Below are 21477 nucleotides of genomic sequence, written 5' to 3'. Positions count from 1 at the left end.
ACCAAGAAGCAAGTATCCTTTAATTTTATGCTGCGGCCATCATCTACAGTGATTTTAGACACAAGAAAATAATCACTCACAGTTTCCATTGTTTCCCCATCTGTTTGCCAGGAAATCATGGGACCAGATGCCATGATCTTTGTTTTTGAATGTTGAGTTTTAAGCCAGCATTTTCACTCTCCTGTTTCACTTTCATCAAGAGCCTCTTTAGTCCCTCTTCACTTTCTGCTATATGGGTTTTGTCATCTGTGTATCTGAGGTTATTGCCATTTCTCTCAGCAATCTTGATTCAGGCTTGTGCTTCATCCAGTCTGGCATTTCACGTTATGTACTCTGCATCTAATTTAAACAAGCAGGGTTACAATTCAGAACCAGTCCTTTGTTGCATGTCTGGTTCTAGAATCCGTCTCTGTCCCTAAACTTTTGTCTCCCTCTTCTTGTTTATCTCTTCTGCCTCATTATGAGCAAATTGATTAGCCTTTCTGGGTATCTGGTGTCCTCTGCCAGCATATAGAACTTGTTTAGTGAAAGTCACTCCATATCCTGACAATCTTTGAGGTACTTACTGAGGAAAAACTGAACTCCTTCTCATATGTCACTCCCATCTTAGGACCAGCCAGCTGCTGCTAAGTCGCTTCTGTTGTGTATGACTCTGCGATCCCATAGATGGCAGCCCATGAGGACCCCATCCCCGGGATACTCCAGGCAAGAACACTGGAGTGGGTTGCCATTTCCTTCTCCAATGCATGAAAGTGAAAAGTGAAAGCAAAGTTGCTCAATCGTGTCCAATTCTTACTGATCCCATGGATTGTGGCCCACCAGGCTCCTCTGTCCATGGGATTTTCCAGGCAAGAGAGGTGGAGTGGGGTGCCATTGCCTTTTCTGAGGACAAGTCTAGCGAGTTTATATTCAAAGGTATGCATTCTGCCACTACTTTAGAGCACTACTTTAGCAAGTGCTCTAAAGTATGTATACTGTCAATATAACACCATCAAGTACTATTGAGCTCATATTGTGAACCATGAACTCAGTGAAGCTACTCAGCTCACCCTCTGTAGTATGCATCCAGAAGCTACTTAGTTTGCACTCTGAAGTATGCTTCTTACCACTGTTGTGCCCCACTTCGTGGCAATTATCCTTCAATTCATGATCTGGCACTAGGAGTGTATGCACCACTACTTCTGATTATGCATGCAGCAACTACTGAGGTTGAAATCACAAGTTTGCATTCTGCTTTTACTGAGAATTGAATTAGAGCATGTGTACTAATTAGCTTGCACTCTGGAACATACGTTGCAACTCTAGAGCATAAGTATCACAATCAAGTGCACCTGTGCTCTGGACCTGGCATGCCATAACAACTGAAAATGCAAGAAGCTTTTCACAACTACTGACCCCTGATTTCAGACCTCCACTGCTGCTGCTGCTAAGTCACTTCAGTCGTGTCTGACTCTTTGTGACCGCATACAGCAGCCCACCAGGCTCCCCTATCCTTGGGATTCTCTGGGCAAGAATACTGGAGTGGGTTGCCACTATCTTTGCCTATGAATGCTAAGTCTCTTTAGCCTTGTCCAACTCTACATGAAACTATGGACATCAGCCCACCAGGCTCCTCTGTCCATGGAATTCTCCAGGCAAGAATATGGGTGTGGGTTGCCATTTCGTTCTCTGGTTTCAAGCCACACACACTACCAACACTGAGCTTGCCCTCTGGAATACTTGCCTGTCAATACTGAGGCCGCCATCTAGAGAACGCTCGCTGGAACTACTAGTTTCCAATCTGGACCACCCTTTCTGCCACTATTGAGACTATTAACAGGATTTGGAACAAGTGCATTGCTATCACTGAGTCTGCACAGTAGAGCATACATCCCATCACTCCTGAACCCAAGTTCTTGAGTATGTGGCCTTCCAGTACTGAGCCTGTCCCTAAAACATGCCTGTTGTAAGTACGCATACACTTTTGGTATATTACACTCAGGACTCTGCATCTCTGCATTGCTGAAACTGCCTTTCTGAACAAGAGTTCATCACCGGCTGAACTTTCACTCTAAAGCATAAATATCACAAACATTAGCTTGTTGCTTTATAGGTAAGTCAGGCCACTACTCAACCTGCACTGTAGTTCAGGGGTGCCTAAACAGTTACTGAACTTGCACTCTGAAGTTTCCTTCTGGACACAACTGAGCCAGCACTCCTGTATACAGAATGAGTTTAAACACTGGAGGACATGTCACGCCTCTCCTGAGCATGAGCTCAAGTGCAGGCATCCGGGCTCTGCTGAGAACATGCTGTAGTTGCACACATGCCACAGTAACGGAACATGCAGCTGGGAGTACAGATTTCATGACTGTAGAGTGCCCACATTTCATCATGGATTTTGCACTACTGATGTCTACTCAGAAGCATATATCCCAACATGACTGCATGTGCCTTCAAGAGCTAATGTTCTGACACTACAGAGACTGTGCTGTAGAGTAAGAATGCCTGAACTACACAACTGCACACTGAATCATGCATCCCAGCAGTATAAATCCTAGCACTACAGCACACTTGTCACTTCTGAGTCCTTACACTAAGCAGGCATGGAACAGCTAGTGAGAATGTGGACTTGAGCATGTGTGTGACCATTACTAATTTCGCACTCTGAAGCATGTGTCTTGCCACTTGTAAGCCCAGGCCCCAAAACATTTATGTTTCATCTACTGATTTTGTACCCTGGTACACTGTTTTACCATTGCTGAGCCTGCCTTATAGAGCATGAGTTCCACTACTACTAATCTTGATCCATGGCCTGTGTGCTTAAACCTGTGAGCCTACACTCTGCAGCTGAAAATTGCCAATCACTTGGCTTACCCTCTGTTGCATATTTTTCCCACTCTTCTTCCTGCACTCTAGAGCAGGTGTCCCAACTACTGAGGTTGCACTTTGGAGCACCTACTCCAGAAGGCTGCATTGTAAAACATATATCCTACCTACGAGTGGATCGTCATTCTAGATCAACTGTGTGACCACTAGTGACCTTGAATTCTGAAGAATAAAGTCACTTCCTTGAGGTATTGCTCTAGAAGGTGTGTGCAACAATTAGTCCAGTGGCATTTTATACTAGCCACTATGCTGCTAGTCATCCAGCACTCTAGACTGTGCAAGCTGTGAGTAGTGTATCTGTATATCTATGGATGATGTGCAACCACTGCAGACCTGGTGTATATGTCATATTTCTTGCCTCAGTTGATCATGTGTCACAATACACATATGCCACAACCCTCGTGCTTGCATTGTTGAGGACTTGTCATTCCACTACTGAGCTTGTGTGGCAGAGCAGGTCTATCATATTTTCTGAATTCTATCTCTGCATATGCAACCAAAAATAAAAAACCCAGAGTTCAAGAGAACATGTCCCTCTGCACTCTGCACTCTTGAGCAAGGGCACTGCAACTCCTGAGACAACACTCTGAAGCACATGTAGAGCAGCCATGCTGCATCTGCTGAACTTAACTCTTCAGCATGCCTCTCAACAGTGAAACACACTTTAGGTATATCCCTGTTAATACAGACCGATGATCTAGAGCAGGCATGCTTCTAATACTGAATCTTTGCTTTAGAGAACACGTGCTTCATCTCCTGAGATTGTTCTTTTGAGGATCCTCCCCACCGCTACTTAGACTGTGCTTTAGAGCAGATGTGACACAAATAATAGGATGGCACTTTGGAGCCTGCATGCATCGCTACTGCGTCTCACCTCTAGCTTGGAAGTACTGAAACAGCTTATTTTGCAATCCGGAGTACACATTCTGCCACTAGTGTGTTTGCACTTTAGAGCAGGCTGTCTAAAGCCATCCTATTGGCACTGGCAACATGCATCCAGCCACTGCTGAATGCACACTAGAGCACAGTTCCTACCACGACTGAGCATGTACTCTACCACAAGATGTCTAAAACTGCTCAGTTGCATTGCAGAGCATACCTCTTTCCCAAATTGAACTTGCATTCTACAGGAAATGTTACACAACCACTGACCTTGTGCTCTAGAATTGGCACACCATAAATAATTTTCTTAACATCTGAAGCATGTGTCTGGCCAACACTAAAGGCATGCTTTAGATCAGCTGTGCTAAAATCACTGAGCTTGCCTTCAAGAGTATATCTGAACTCACATTTTATAGCACACGTACTATCACTGAGGATTCTGTGCTCTAAAACTCTCGTGAGACGAGAGAATAAGATGGTGGAGCTGTAAGTGGATGTGGAGTACATCTCTCTATTGATACATCAGGCATACACCTTCAGACACAGAAGAGTAATCAGAACATTACCAGAAAGCAGACAGGAGTACCTGACACTTGGAAAAGAATATATAGAACCACGCAAAACTCAGCAGGATGAAAGAACTGGGGGAAAAAACCAGGAGTGTTAGTAGGACTGAATCTTCCCTGATTGGGTGAAGGAACTGAAGTAGAGGTCCAATCCCACATTAGGTCAATCGTCTGAATCATAGAATAAACCTTTAAAACAGAGAGTGAAACAGCTGATCTGTGGAAACCTAGATGCAATGAGAATCAGAGAGTCCTTGCTGTAGCGTTACATACCCCAGACAAGGACATGTGTCCCCTGAAAGGCACAGTGGCTGGTAGCTGAAGTTTAGGGATTCTGGGGTAATTCATAGGTGAGGGCTGCTGTTTACTGGGGAGAGATGGAGAGAGGGGGTGTGAAGGAGGGCACTGTGGTAGGGTATACCTGTGCAGGAAAACCAGGCAGCCATGAAAGCAAGGCAATATCACCGAGTCACATGTAGGGGGTGGAGCAATCACCATAGCCTCTCTCTCCCCACATGCTAGCATCAGCAGTTACTACAATACTGAGGCTGACCCATCAAATGCTGAACACACTGAAATGCAGAGCAGGACACCTCCCAGGGTGCTCCTTTAAGTGCCTGATGCACCATACTAGAGTAGAACCCCACTCAGGATGCTCCTTTAAGTGTCAGATGCACTGATCTACAGAGTAGGACCCCAGCCAGGGAGGTCTCTCTATGTGCTGACACAGTGAACAACAGAGAAGGATCCCAGGCAAGGAAGCCTTCTAAATGGCTGAATAGGTGGAACTAGGGAGAACACTGGCCAAAGAGGCCTTCTTATCGCCAGATACAAGAGCTAAAAAAAAAAAAAAAAAAAGACTCTGATAGGGCCATAACTCCTGTGTTGTAGTCAGTCTGTGTCCCTGCACCCTGCCCGCTTGACACCACCTGGGTCCCTCAAGGCCAAGCAGCTGCTCCACCTTCATAGTTAACTCTCGTTGGAAAAAAGCTGCCACAGGTTAAAAAAAAAAAAAAAAATTCTTGCAACTATTTGCACAGGATTGTTTCAGTCCTGTCTAACTCTGTGTGGAACACATTTCACCGCTACAGAGAACAAGCTCTAAACAGCTGATCTTTTCCAGTCTTGTAGCCACTGCTGAGTTTTCCAAATTTGCTTGCATATTGAGTTCAGCACTTTCACAGCACTATCTATTAGGATTTGAGATCACTCAAATGGAGTTTCATATCTCCATTAGCTTTGGTTCTATTAATGCTTCCTAGGACCTGCTTGACTTTACATTCCAGGATGTTTGGCTCCTGGTGAGTGATTATATCATCATGATTATCTGGATCATGAAGATCTTTTCTGTATAGTTCTTCAATCTTTTCTGTATAGATTTTTGCTACCTCTTCTTAATATCTTTTGCTTCTGTTCAGTCCATACAATTTCTGTCCTTTATTTTGTCCATCTTTGCATGAAATATTCCCTTGGTATCTCTAATTTTCTTGTAGAGACCTCTAGTCTTTCGCATTCTATTGTTTTCCTCTATTTTTTGCATTCATCACCGAGAAAGTCTTTCTTATCTCTCTTTGCTATTCTTTGGTACACTGTATTCATATGGGTATATCTTCCCTTTTCTCCTTTGCCTTTTGCTTCTCTTCTTTTCTTAATTATTTGTAAGGCCTCCTCAGACAACCGTTTGCCTTTTTGCATTCATTTTCTTGGGGATGGTCTTGATCGCTGCCTCCTGTACAATTTCATGAACATCCATATGTAGTTCTTCAAACACTCTATTATACCTAGTCCCTTAAATATCTTCTCATGTCCACTGTACCACTATAAGGGATCTGATTTAGATCATACCTAAATTATCTAGTGGTCTTCCCTACTTTCTTCAATTTAAGTCTAAGTCTATATCAAATACTGAGCTTCCATTCTGAACCTTGCTTCTTACAACTATTTGTCCACTGTTTTAGAGCACTTTTGCTGAACCTATTTATCTTCGCTCTGAAACATATGTACCGTCACTCCTGAAAGGATGCTCAAGTGCATGCATTTAACTCCTACTGTGTCTATGCTCCAGAGTAGTCATGCTGATCTAGTAAACTTGCATTCTGTCACATGCATCTTCCACTACTTAGAATATGATACTGAGGTCATGCTGCAACTACATAGTTGCAATCTCAAGCTTATCTTCTTTGACTTTCGGCTGCTTTACCAGCACACATGTTCTGCCCCTCCTTAGCCCACTTTCTTGAATAGATATAAAACAACTGTTGAGGTTGCATTCTGGAGCATGTCCCTGCTATTTCTGAATGCATTTAATTTTATTTCTTCATATTTCTTTTAAAAATGATTTATTTTAATTGGAATAGAATTACTGTGTATTACTATGATGGTTTTTGACATATACATTGACATGAATCAGGCACATGGATTCATGTGTCCCCCTATCCTGAACACAACTTAAACCTCCCTTGTTACCCCATGCTTCTGTGTTCTTCCACAGCACAAGAATGAGATGCATCTTTCATGCATTGAACTTGCACTGGTCATCTCTTTTATATGTGGTATTGTATCTGTTTCAATGCTATTTTCTCAAATCATCCCAACCTTGAATTTTCCCATTGAGTTTAAGCGTATGTTCTTTATATGTGGATCTTTTTTACTAGCCTTCAGGGAGGATCATTGTTATTGTCTTCCTAAATCTTATTTATATGCATTAATAAACAAGAATTGCCTCCCTCTTTCTAATTTTTTTTTTTACTCTGAATAATAGGCTGCAGGTTGAACTGCCTCATTAAAAGTGACACAAATATATATATATTTTTTTCTCTAGCTAAGCAATATTCCATTTGGATACATAGCAAAACTTCCTTATATTTTCATTGGCTGATGTGCATCTAGATTACTTCCATGTCATAGATTTTGTAAAGAGAATTGAAATAAACACTGGGGTACATGTGTCTCTCCATTGTAATTCCTTCTGGGTATATGCCAAGAAGTGGGGTTGTTCAGTCATATGACAGTTCTAGTCCAAGTTTCTCAAGGAATCTCCAATCTGTTCTGCATACAGGTTGTACCAGTTTGTGGTACCACTAACAGTGTATTAGGATTAACTTTTCTCCACACTCTCTCCAGGATTTCGTGCTTGTAGAATTTCTGATGACCGCCACTCTGAACAGTGTGATATGACTACACATTAATTTTAAATTTTTGTTTCTCTAATAGTGAATGATTTTAAGTATATTTCCTGTGTTTGTTAGCCATCTGTATGTCTTATTTAAAGAAATGTCTGTTTAGGGATTTTGCCCCCTTTTAATGATGCTGTGAAAGTACTTCACTCAATACCTCAGAAAATTTGGAAAACTCGGCAGTGGCCACAGGACTGGAAAAGGTCAGTTCTCATTTCAATCCCAAAGAAAGGCAATCCAAAAGAATGCTCAAATCACCACGCAATTGCATCCATCTCACATGCTAGTAAAGTAATGCTCAAAATTCTCCAAGCCAGGCTTCAGTAATACATGAACCATGAACTTTCAGATGTTCAAGCAGGTTTTACAAAAGGCAGAGGAACCAGAGATCAACATGCCAACATCAGCTGGATCATTGACAAAGCAAGAAAGTTCCAGAATAACATCTATTTCTGCTTTATTGACTATGTCAAAGTCTTTGTCTGTGTGGATGACAATAAACTGTGGAAAATTCTGAAAGAAATGGGAATACCAGACCACCTGACCTGCCTATTGAGAAACCTGTATGCAGGTCAAGAAAAAACAGTTAGAACAGGACATGGAACTACAGACTGGTTCCAAATAGGAAAATGAGTCCGTCAAGGCTATCGATTGTGACTCTGCTTGTTTAATTTATATGCAGAGTACATGATGAGAAACGCTGGGCTGGAAGAAGCACAAGCTGGAACGAGGACTGCCAGGAGAAATATCAATCACCTCAAATATGCAGATGACACCACTCTTATGGCAGAAAGTGATAAGGAACTAAAAAGCTTCTTGATGAAACTGAAAGAGGAGAGTGAAAATGTTGGCTGAAAGCTCAAAATTCAGAAAACTTAGATCAGGGCATCCAGTCCCATGACTTCATGGGAAATAGATAGGGAAACAGTGTCAGATTTTATTTGGTGGTGGGGGGGGGGCTCCAAAATCACTGCAGATATTGATTGCAGCCATGAAATTAAAAGGCACTTACGCTATGAAAGGAAAGTTATGACCATCCTAGATAGCATATTGAAAAGCAGAGACATTATCTTGCCAACAAAGTTCTGTCTAGTCAAGACTATGGTTTTTCCAATAGTCATATATGGATATGAGAGTTGGACTGTGAAGAAAGCTGAGCACTGCAGAATTGATGCTTTTGAACTGTAGTGTTGGAAAAGACTCTTGAGAGTCCCCTGGACTGCAAGGAGGTCCAACCAGTCCATTCTAAAGATCATTCCTGGGTGTTCTTTGGAAGGAATGATGCTCAAGCTGAAACCCCAGTACTTTGGCCACCTCATGTGAAGAGTTGGCTCACTGGAAATACTCTGAAGCTTGGAGGGATTGGAGGCAGGAGAAGGGGATGACAGAGGATGAGATGGCTGGATGGCATCACTGACTCGATGGACATGAGTCTGCGTGAACTCCGGGAGTTGGTAATGGACAGGGAGTCATGATGTGCTGCAGTTTATTGGGTCTCAAAAAGTCACACACGACTGAACTGAACTGAACTGAACTGAACAGAACTGAAGCAACTAACAAAGAATTAATCTCAAAAATATACAAACAACTCTTGAACCTCAATTCCAGGAAAATAAACGACCCCATGATAAAATAGGCAAAAGGACTAAACAAACATTTCTCCAGTGATGACATACGGAATGCTAACAGACAAACATATGAAAAGATGCTCAACATCACTCATTATCAGAAAAATGCAAATCAAAACCATAATGAGGTACCATTTCATGCCAGTCAGAAGGACTGCTATCCAAAAGTCTACAAGCAATAAGTACTGGGGAGGGTGTAGAGAAAAGGGAACCCTCTTACACTGTTAGTGGGATTGCAAACTAGTACAGCCACTATGGAGAACACTGTAGAGATTCCTTAAAAAACAAACAAACAAAACTGTAAATAGAACTGTCATACGACCCCAGCAATCCCACTGCTGAGCATATACACCAAGGAAACCAGAATTGAAAGAGACAAGTGTACCCCAATGTTCATCACAGCACTATTTCTAATAGCCAGGACATAGATGCATTATGGATGTCCATCAGCAGACTAATGGATAAGAAAGCTGTGGTACATATACACAACGGAGTATTACTCAGCCACTAAAAAGAATACGTTTCAATCAGTTCTAATGAGGTGGATGAAACTGAAGCCTATTATACATAGTGAAGTTATCCAGAAACAAAAATACCAGTAGAGTAAACAAGCGCATATATGTGGAATTTAGAAAGATGGTAATGATAAACCTGTATGTAAGATAGCAAAATAGACACAGATGTATAGATCAGTATTTTGGACTCTGTGAGAGAGGGCGAGGGTGGGATTATTTGGGATAATGGCATTGAAACATGTATAATATCATTTGTCAAACGAATCGCCAGACCAGTTTGATGCATGATACAGGATCCTCGGGGCTGGTGCACTGGGATAACCATGAGGAATGGTTTGAGGAGGGAGGTAGCAGGGGTTTTCAGGATAGGAAACACGTGCACACCTGTGGCAGATCCATGTTAATGTATGGCAAAACCAATACAATATTGTAAAGCAATTAGACTACTGTTAAAGTAAATTTATATTAAAAATACATAGAATAAAGTTCTGTCCGATGCGAAGAAAACAACAGCATGTTTTGAACAATATCTCTAAGTAAATTCGAGTCGCAATTTTCTGGGTTCAAGGTGCCCTCATAAGTATGATCCCTAACTCTTATTACAGAAAGAATAGTGAAAAATGAGCTAGATTAAAGGAGAGCTTTTCAGCAACAATATCTGTATGTTTCAGCCAGAAAGATATTCAGTAGTGTAAGGCTTCCCAAACAGTTTATTTAAGATCTTGGGAGCTACCAATGAGTTTGGTAACCTAAATAAAGTTGCCTAAAAGTATATTTTGACATATACACATATATATACCTGTCTATGCATAAGTGTATGTATGAAAAAAAAGGGCAATGGCTTTTAATTCATTTTAGGTATAATAGAAATGGAAAAACAAAAATAAAACCCAAATGTAGAATGATTCAAAATCTACTCGATTATTGAATATTATGTAAGACATACCACGCAAATTCTCCAGCAACACAGGAACATAGACAGGAGCTTCAATATACAGGCTTCCCAAACAGCAAACCTGTAGACATCTCAAAACTCCGTACTGGACACTTCATTGCACTCCAAAGAGAAGAGATGCAGCTCCACTCACCAGAACAGTGATGCAAGCTTCCCTAACCAGGAAACTTGACAAGCCACTCGTCCAACCCCACCCACAGGGAGGAACCTCCACAATAAATAGGAACCACAAACTGTCAGAAAGAGAAAGGCCATCCCAAACACGCAACCAAAAAAAAAAAGAAAAAAAAAAAAAACTTTAGTAATGAGATTTTGCATGCTTCATGGTTTTGGTTACTATTTCTGTCAGCAGTCTGTATCTTAAGTTGATGCTGATGTACACACTGGTTGAAAATTACCCTTCAATTGCTAGGAGACCAGTAACTTTGTGATGTCACAACTAACTTTCGGTTGCTAGGAGACCAGTGATTTTGTGATGTCACAGCTGTTTGACTGGGAGGACCTCTATGATGGTCTAGAGAGTTTCTCTCTGCAGGCCAGGCAAACATCATTTGAAGTCGCAGTGTGTAAAACCAGACAAACGAGAAAATTATCTGAAGAAAGGTTTCTCTGAGATGGCACATATTTCTCCAGAAATTCAAGATGGGCCTCCTATAGATGAATCCACTGATTCAGAAACTTCCATTAGATCTTCTTTGTATGATTATACAACTGGGGACTCAGTTTTTAGATCTATGATTGAAGAATATGCTTTTCAGGCTTTGTCTGGGGATCTTGTGATCAAAAGGCCACACTACACATATTCTGTCTCTGAAACAGATGATGCGAATGATTTTCATTCACTCACATTTCCACAAAAACTTTGGAATATAGTTGAAAGTGATCAGTTTGAATCTATTTGGTGGGATGACACAGGCACATGTATAGTGATCAATGAAGAACTCTTTAAGAAAGAAGTCTTGGAAAGAAAGGATCCTTTCAGAATATTTGAAACCAAGAGTATGAAAAGTTTAATTCGACAGCTTAACCTTTATGGATTTCATAAAAAGCGGCAAACTGTTCAAAGATCGGCTTCACTACCTGTCTTTCTGGAAGAAGAAAACAACATCTCTCTTTTGAGTAAGGTATTCCAAAATTTTCACTTATTGGCAATATGTCAGATTAACTCATGTGACCTAGAAAGCATGTTCATATATGTAGCTAAATCAGAATTTAAACTTGAGATAACAAATTGTTGAAAAAGTTTTATTTTTTTGAAGTTGAAAACAGCCGGAGGTTAAAATATTGGATGTTAACAAACTTTCCTATCAACTTGAAACCAGATATAAGTTCTGAAGCTACTTAAAATTGTATTTACTGTACATATACAACATACTTTTAGTTGAGCATATTCTTTCTAACATGTTATGTGTTAAAACTACCAACAGAGGTATTTGATTTGATGTTATTTAATTGGTACCATTAAAGGAATACGTTTTTATAACTTAGTTTTGTTTGTCAGTTTTACCATGGTTTATAAAGAAACTAAATAATTTAATTTTTTGATTGTAGTTACAGACCTACTGTAATCCAAATTTCAAAAGAGGCCATCCCCAACTTTTAGTAAGAATGCAAAGAAGAGTTGGAATTAACAATGTGTCTCCAATATCTTCATTAGTTCAAGGTAACAAGAAGCATGTTAAAGCAAGTGTCAAAAATGATGATCATAACTCTGAGTTTCTTCCAGAAATGAGTGGAGAGAGCACATTTCCAGCCTCCACAAGTTTAAGTGTGCCTTTCATACAAAAGCCTCATACCAGCCAGATAGTCGCTAATACAAGTGCCCTATCTCCATGTGCCTTACCTACCCCATCAGCAATATCAGTTAGACACACAGACCAGATTGTGGTAGATCAACCTGAAGTTTTAAAAAAGTTGAGCATTTTTAATTGGCACTCACAAAGCAGCTACCCTCAAGTAAATGGCTATGTTGAGGACTTTGCTACTACAACTACATCTACTTATTGGAATCACATCGAATCTCCATTACAGAGCAGTTATTCTGGACTGATGGTGGGACCTTCTAAATTTCCAGACAGGCATAGCGATATGTCAGCTCATGACAGTCCTTTTCTTAACCTGAAAGAGAGAGGCAACTCATGGTTCTCAGTGCCAACAATCGCTTATACATCTGCCTCCTCTCTTTCAAGTAAACTCATCAATAATCATCATTATGTGAAAAGCATCCTAATTAAAAATGATCTAACAAATACGTGTCAGATTATGGAGCCTAGAGGAGATTGAAATTTACATTCGTAGATGTCAAAAAATATCTACAATTCTTGTATTTGGACAATAAATTTCCATGTTCATCTTCATAGTTTCATTTTTTATTTTCCAAACAAGGAAGAGTAAAATGAGGCTTTAATTCAATGGTTGGCTATTTTACTGCATGGTTTTATAAATTCGTCAGTTCAAGAAAACTTTCGTTATGCATCCTAGGTAAATGACACCTGATATAATATTTGTAAGCAAGAAAATGAGAACAAAGGGAAAAGAGGTAATGGATGTAAAGTGATTTCTGAAATCATCCCTGATGAAATGAAGGGGTGCTAAATTAGGATGGTATGGGTGAAGGAAAGATGCAAATAAAGTTAGAAAAATGAAAATACACAGTATGAACTTTAGTGCATGCATGTATTATATGTTATTAGTTATTGGTGGAGTCTTAAAAGGTTAGACAGTGTTTGCTTTCATTATAGAAATTCATTCTGTCCTTGAAGATATAGATATTGTAGCATGTCCAAAATCTTGATCACAATTATGCCATCACTGTGATAACAAAGATAACATGACATAATCAGTGACTGGCCTATGGTCAGCACAAGATATGTACTTTACAAGTTGTATTCTATAGGGTCATTTTGGTCTGCTGTCCTTAAGGACCCTCTTTATTTCCTGACACCAAGATTCCACCCTATAATTCCAAATGCATTTTTAGACCTTGCTTATCTGTTGCCACAGAGACAGAATTCCTGGTGGTGACTGCAGCACATCAGCGTGGTTAAAAAGTTCTTGAACAACATATCTGTTTTCCTTAGTAATTTCATCATCTTTCTCTTATACAGTGCTTCTGAAGCTACAATCATGCAAATTATTTGCAATCATGCTAAGCCCCTTCTCACAACTTTGTCTCAACACTTTCTTCTGATTGGAAGGAACTTATGTTTGCCCTCCCATGAAGGAGAGAACAGATATCAGGTCTTCAATGTATCTTTCACATCAGCTGAAACATAGAGCCTTCCAATGACACATTTTAAGTGCTTACTGAATTATCAATAAAGAAATGTAATAACCAATCAAATGCTCTACACATTACTCAACAACATTCTATAACCTGCACTACTATCATAATTCGCCTTTGCTATTTACTGAGAAAATTTTTCAGGTTGATAAATATTTATTATATTTACATGGATGTACGATTTCTCGGGAGGCATGTATTCCCGTGTTTTGAAGAATAGTTCACGTTTTGATGTGATTTTTCTCTTGTTATTTTGTTGTGTCAATCAAAGTCTTTTGCATAGGCAAATAGGAGTAGATGCTTTCCTGGAGTTCTCTTGCTTTTTGGAGGACACAATAGGTGTTGACAATTTAATCTTGGATTCCCCTGCCCTTTGTAAATCCAGCTTGAACATCTGGAAACTCATGGTTCACATTCTGTTGAAACTTGGCTTGGGGAATTAAGCAGTTCTTTGCGACACTGTGCTGTTGCTGCTGCTGCTAATTCGCGTCAGTCGTGTCCAACTCTGTGCGGCCCCATAGACAGCAGCCCACCATACTCTGCTGTCCCTGGGATTCTCCAGGCAAGAACACTGGAGGGTTGCCATTTCCTTCTCCAATGCATGAAAGTGAAAAGAAAAAGTGAAGTCGCTCAGTCGTGTCTGACTCTTCACGACTCCATTGACTGAAGCCTACCAGGCTCCTCCATCCATGGGATTGTCCAGGCAAGAGTACAGGGGTGGGTTGCCATTGCCTTCTGCACAACTGTGTGAGATGCATGCAATTAAGCAGTTGTGTGGACATTCTTTGGATTGCCTTTCTTTGTGGTTGGCATGAAAACTGATCATTTTCAGTCTTCTGGCCATAGTTGAGTCTCCCAAATTTGTTGGCATATGGATGGCAGCACACTCGGAGCATCTTCTTTCAGAATTTGAAATATCTCAACTGAATTCCATCACTTCCTCGAGCTTTGTTTGTAAGTATGCTTCCTAAGTCCCCCTAGACTTTGTATTACAGGACGTCCGGCGCTAGGTGAATGATCATACCATCGTCCTTCACTGGGTCATGAAGATCCTTTGGGCATAGTTCATTGTTTATTCTTCCCACCTCCTCTTAATAGCTTCTACTTCTGTTATGTCTGTACCATTTCTCTCCTTTATTGTGTCCACCTGCGTATGAAATTTTCCCTTGGAATCTCTGATTTTCTTGATGAGATCAGTAAGGATACAATTCTATTTATTTCCTTTACTTATTGGCTTTGATAACTGGGGAAGGTGTTATCTCTTTTTGCTATTCCTTAGGACTCTGGATCCAAATGTGTATCATTTTCCTTTTTCTCTTTTCATTTAGCTTCACTACTCTTCTCAGCTCTTTTTGAGGCCAGGTAACTTTCAGTTCAGTTCAGTTCAGTTGCTCAGTCATGTCCAACGCTTTGCGACCACTGAATTGCAGCACGCCAGGCCTCCCTGTCCATCACCAACTCTTGGAGTTCACTCAGGCTAACGTCCGTCGAGTCAGTGATGCCATCCAGCCATCTCATCCTCTGTCGTTCCCTTCTGCTCTTGCCCACAATTTCTCCCAGCATCGCAGTATTTTCCAATGAGTCAACTCTTCACATGAGGTGGCCAAAGTACTGGAGCTTCAGCTTGAGCATCATCCCTTCCAAAGAAATCCCAGGGCTGATTTCCTTCAGAATGGACTGGTTGTATCTTTTTTCAGTCCAAGAAAATTTCAGGAGTCTTCTCCAACACCACAGTTCAAAAGTATAATTCTTCGGCACACAGCCTTCTTCACAGTCCAACTCTCACATACATACATGACCTCAGGAAAAACCATAGCCTTGACTAGACGGACCCTAGTCAGCAAAGTAATGTCTCTGCTTTTGAATATAACATCTAGATAGGTCTTAACTTTTCTTCCAAGGAGTAAGTGTCTTTTAATTTCATGGCTGGCAGTCACCATCTGTAGTGATTTCGGAGCCCGCAAAAATAAAGTCTGACACTGTTTCCACTATTTCTCCATCTATTTCAAATGAAGTGATAGGACCAGATGCCATGATCTTCGTTTTCTGAAAGTTGAGCTTTAAGCCAACTTTTTCAGTATCCTCTTTCACTTTCATCAAGAGGCTTTTTAGTTCCTTTTCACTTTCTGCCATAAGGGTGGAGTCATCTGCATATCTGAGGTTATTGATATTTCTCCCAGCAGGCTTGATTCCAGCCTGTGTTTCTTCCAGTACAGCGTTTCTTGTGATGTACTCTGCATAGAGGTTAAATAAGCAGGGTGAAAATATACAGCCTTCAAGCACTTCTTTCCTTCCTTTTTTTTTAATTTTTAATTTTTACTTTATTTTACTTTACAATACTGTATTGGTTTTGCCATACATTGTCATGAATCCACCACAGGTGTACATGCGTTATGAAACATGAACCCCCCGCCCCACCTCCCTCCCCATAACATCTCTCTGGGTCATCCCTCTACACCAGCCCCAAGCATGCTGCATCTTGCATCAGACATAGACTGGAGATTCAATACTTAAAAGATAGTATACATATTTCAATGCCATTCTCCCAAATCATCCCACCCTCTCCCTCTCCCTCTGAGTCCAAAAGTCCGCTATACACATCTGTGTCTTTTTTGCTGTCTTGCATACAGGGTCATCATTGTCATCTTTCTAAATTCCATGTATCTGTGTTAGAATGCTGTATTCATGTTTTTCTTTCTGGCTTATTTCATTCTGTATAATCGGCTCCAGTTTCATCCAACTCATCAGAACTGATTCAAATGTATTGTTTTTAATGGCTAAGTAATACTCCATTGTATATATGTACCACAGCTTTCTTATCCATTCATCTGCTGATGGACATCTAGGTTGTTTTCATGTCCTGGCTATTATAAACAGTGCTGCAATTAACATTGGGGTCATGTGTCTCTTTCAATTCTGGTTTCCTTGGTGTGTATGCCCAGCAGCAGGATTGCTGGGTCATAAGGCAGTTCTATTTGCAATTTCTTAAGGAATCTCCACACTGTTCTCCATAGTGGCTGTACTAGTTTACATTCCCACCAACAGTGTAGGAGGGTACCCTTTTCTCGAAACCCTCTCCAGCATTTATTGCTAGCAGATTTTTGGATCCCAGAAATTCTGAATGGTGTGAAGTGGTACCTCATTGTGGTTTTGATTTGCATTTCTCTAATAATGAGTGATGTTGAGCACCTTTTCATGTATTTGTTAGCCATCCATATATCTTCTTTGGAGAAATGTCTGTTTAGTTCTTTGTCCCGTCTTTAGATTGGGTCGTTTATTTTACTGGAATTGAGCTGCATAAGTTGCTTGTATATTTTTAGATTTGTCGTTTGTCAGTTCCTTTGTCTACTATTATTTTTTCCCATTCAGAAGTCTGTCATTTCACCTTGCTTATATTTTCCTTTGTTGTGAAGATGCTTTTAATTTTAATTAGATCCCATTTGTTTACTTTTGCTTTTATTTCCAGAATTCTGGGAGCTGGATCATAGAGGATCCTGCTGTGATTTATGTCTGAGAGTGTTTTGCCTATGTTCTCCTCTAGGAGTTGTATAGTTTCTGGTCTTACATTTAGATCTTTAATCCATTTTGTGTTTATCTTTGTGTGTGGTGTTAGAAAGTAATCTAGTTTCATTCTTTCCCAAGTGGTTGACCAATTTTTCCAGCACCACTTGTTAAAGAGATTGTCTTTACTACACTGTATATTCTTTCTCCTTTGTCAAAGATAAGGTGTCCATATGTGTGTGGATTTATCTCTGGGCTTTCTATTTTGTTCCATTGATCTATATTTCTGTCTTCGTGCCAGTACCATACTGTCTTGATGGCTGTGGCTTTGTAGTAGAGCCTGAAGTCAGGCAAGTTGATTCCTCCAGTTCCATTCTTTCTCAAGATCGCTTTGGCTATTCGAGGTGTATTGTATTTCCACACAAATCTTGAATTAATTTGTTCTAGTTCTGTGAAAAATATGGCTGGTAGCTGGATAGGGATTGCATTGAATTTGTAAATTGCTTTGGGTAATATACTCATTTTCACTATATTGATTCTTTTGATCCATTAACATGATATTTTTCTCCATCTATTTGTGTCCTTTTTGATTTCTTTCATCAGTATTTTATAGTTTTCTATATATAGGTCTTTAGTTTCTTTAGGTAGATATATTCCTAAGTATTTTATTCTTTTTGTTGCAATGGTGAATGGAATTGTTTCCTTAATTTCCTTTTCTACTTTCTCATTATTAGTGTATAGGAATGCAAGGGATTTCTGTGTGTTGATTTTATATCCTGCAACTTTACTATATTCATTGATGAGCTCTAGTAATTTTCTGGTGGAGTCTCTAGGGTTTTCTATGTAGAGGATCATGTCATCTGAAAACAGTGAGAGTTTTACTTCTTCTTTTCCAATTTAGATTCTTTGAATTTTTTTCTGCTCTGATTGCTGTGGCCCAAACTTCCAGAACTATGTTGATTAATAGTGGTGAAAGTGGGCAGCCTTGTCTTGTTCCTGACTTTAGGGGACATGCTTTCAATTTTTCACCAATGAGGATAATTTTTGCTGTGGGTTTGTCATACATAGCTTTTATTCTGTTGAGATTTATTCCTTCTATTCCTACTTTCTGGAGAGTTTTTATCATAAATTGATGTTGAATTTTTTCAAAGGCCTTCTCTGCATCTATTGAGATAATCATATGGCTTTTATTTTTCAATCTGTTAATGTGGTGAATTACATTGATTGATTTGTGGTTATTGAAGAAGCTTGAATCCCTGGGATAGAGCCCACTTGGTCATGGTTAATGATCTTTTTAATGTGTTGCTAGATTCTGATTGCTAGAATTTTGCTGAGGAATTTTGCATCTATATTCATCAGTGATATTGGCCTGTAGTTTTCTTTTTTTGTAGTATCTTTGTCAGGATTTGGTAATAGTGTGATGGTGGCCTCATAGAATGAGTTTGGAAGTTTACCTTCCTCTGAAATTTTCTGGAAGAGTTTGAGGAGGATAGGTGTTAGCTCTTGTAGAAATTTTTAGTAGAATACAGCTGTGAAGCCGTCTGGACCTGGGCTTTTGTTTGCTGGAAGATTTCTGACTACAGTTTCAATTTTCGTGCTTGCGATGGGTCTGTTAAGATTTTCTATTTCTTCCTGGTTCAGTTTTGGACAGTTGTACATTTCTAAAAATTTGTCCATTTCTTCCACGTTGTCCATTTTATTGGCATATAACTGCTGATAGTAGTCTCTTATGATCTTTTGTATTTCTGTGTTTTCTGTTGTGATCTTTCCATTTTGCCATATAACAGACTAAAACAAAGGCTGTGAAAAGAGAAAAAGAAGGCCACTACATAGTGATAAAAGGATCAATCCAAGAAGAAGATATAGCAATTATAATTATATATGCACCCAATATAGGCGCTCCACAATATGTAAGACAAATGCTAACAAGTATGAAAGGGAAAATTAACAATAACACAATAATAGCAGGAGGCTTCAATACTCCACTCACACCTATGGACAGATCAACTAAACAGAAAATTAACAAAGAAGTTCAAACTTTAAATGATACATTAGACCAATTAGACCAAATTGATATCTATACAACATTTCACCCCAAAACAATGAATTTCACCTTTTTCTCAAGTGCTCATGGAACCTTCTCCAGGATAGATCACATTCTGGGCCATAAATCTAACCATGATAAATTCAAAAAAAAATTGAAATCCTTTCAAGCATTTTTTCTGACCATAATGCATTAAGATTATATCTCAATTACAGGAGAAAAACTATTAAAAATTCCAACATATGGAGGCTGAACAACACACTTCTGAATAACCAACAAAACACAGGAGAAATCAAAATATGCATAGAAACTAATGAAAGTGAAAACACAACAACCACGAGAAAAGTTCATTGCAATACAGGCATACCTCAAGAAACAAGGAAAAAGTCAAATAAATAACCTAACTCTACACCCAATGTAACTAGAAAAGGAAGAAATATGGAACCTGAGAGTTAGTAGAAGGAAAGAAATCTTAAAAATTAGGGCAGAAATAAATGCCAAAGAAACAAAAGAGACCATAGCAAAAATCAAAAAAGCCAAAAGCTGGTTCTTTGACGAATAAATAAAATTGACAAACCATTAGCTAGATGCATCAAGAAACAGAGAGAAAAATCAAATTAATAAAATTAGAAATGAAAATGGAGAGTTGCACTTCTTTTGCTATTTGAAACCAGTCTGTTGTTCCATGTCCACTTCTAACTGTTGCTTCCTGACCTGCATACAGATTTCTCAAGAAGCAGGTCAGATTGTCTGATATTCCCATCTCTTTCAGAATTTTCCACAGTTTTTTGTGATCCACACAGTCAAAGGCTTTGGCATAGTCAATAAAACATAAATAGATGTTTTTCTGCAACTCTTTTGCTTTTTCCATGATCCAGCGGATGTTGGCAATTTGATCTCTGGTTCCTCTGCCTGTACTAAAACCAGCTTGAACATCAGGAAGTTCACAGTTCACGTATTGCTGAAGCCTGGCTTGAAGAATTTTGAGAATTACTTTACTATCGTGTGAGGTGAGTGCAATTGTGCAGTAGATTGAGCATTCTTTCGCCTTGCCTTTCTTTGGGATTGGAATGAAAATTGACATTTTCCAGTCCTGTGGCCACTGCTGAGTTTTCCAAATTTGCTGGCATATTGAGTGCAGCACTTTCACAGCATCATCTTTCAGGATTAGAAATAGCTCCACTGGAATTCTATCACATCCACTAGCTTTGTTCTTATTGATGCCTTCTAAGGCCCACTTGACTTCACATGACAGGATGTCTGGCTCTAGATGAGTGATCACACCATTGTGATTTTCCGGGTCATTAAGGCCTTTTTTGTACAGTTCTTCCATGTATTCTTGTAACATCTTCTTAATATCTTCTGCTCTGTTAGGTCCAGACTATTTCTGTCCTTTATCGATCCCATCCTTGCATGAAATGTTCCCTTGGTATATCTAATTTTCTTGAAGAGATCTCCAGTCTTTCCCATTCTGTTCTTTTCCTTTATTTCTTTGCACTGATCACTGAAGAAGGCTTCCTTATCTCTCCTTGCTATTCTTTGGAACTCTGCATTCAGATGCTTATATCTTTCCTTTTCTCCTTTTCTTTTTACCTCTCTTCTTTTCACAGCTATTTGAAAGGCCTCGCCAGACAGCCACTTTGCTTTTTTGCATTTCTTTTCCATGGGGATGCTCTTGGTCCCTGTCTCCTGTACAATGTCACAACCCCATTCCATAGTTCACCAGGCACTCTATCTATCAGATCTAGGCCCTTAAATCTATGTCTCACTTCCACTGTATAATCATAAGGGATTTGATTTAGGTCATACTTGAATGGTCTAGCTGTTTTCCCTACTTTCTTCAGTTTAAGACTGAATTTGGTTATAAGCAGTTCATGATCTGAGCCACAGTCAGCTCCTGGTCTTGTTTTTCTGGCTGTATAAAGGTTCTCCATCTTTGACAACAAATAATATAATCAATCTGATTTTGGTTTGGACCATGTGGTGTTATCTATGTATAGAGTCTTCTGTTGTGTTGTTGGAAGAGGGTGTTTGCTACGACCAGTGCATTTTCTTGGCA

At 39.6% G+C, this 21477-nt stretch overlaps 1 protein-coding gene and 1 pseudogene across 1 annotated transcript; both read left to right on the top strand.

Moving 5' to 3' along the window:
* Positions 1 to 21477, top strand: part of LOC132659081 (testis-specific Y-encoded protein 1-like) — a 370693-nt pseudogene that overhangs the window by 145542 nt on the left and 203674 nt on the right.
* On the top strand, positions 11205 to 12873 carry LOC132658975 (heat shock transcription factor, Y-linked-like). The gene is made up of 2 exons (XM_060408505.1): positions 11205 to 11714; positions 12142 to 12873. Exons 1-2 carry the CDS (start codon positions 11205 to 11207, stop codon positions 12871 to 12873), a joined length of 1242 nt encoding a protein of 413 aa, XP_060264488.1.

The sequence above is a fragment of the Ovis aries genome, chromosome Y (genome assembly GCF_016772045.2).
Source record: "Ovis aries strain OAR_USU_Benz2616 breed Rambouillet chromosome Y, ARS-UI_Ramb_v3.0, whole genome shotgun sequence".
Lineage (NCBI taxonomy): Eukaryota > Metazoa > Chordata > Mammalia > Artiodactyla > Bovidae > Ovis > Ovis aries.
This window is presented reverse-complemented; position numbering and strand designations above follow the sequence as displayed.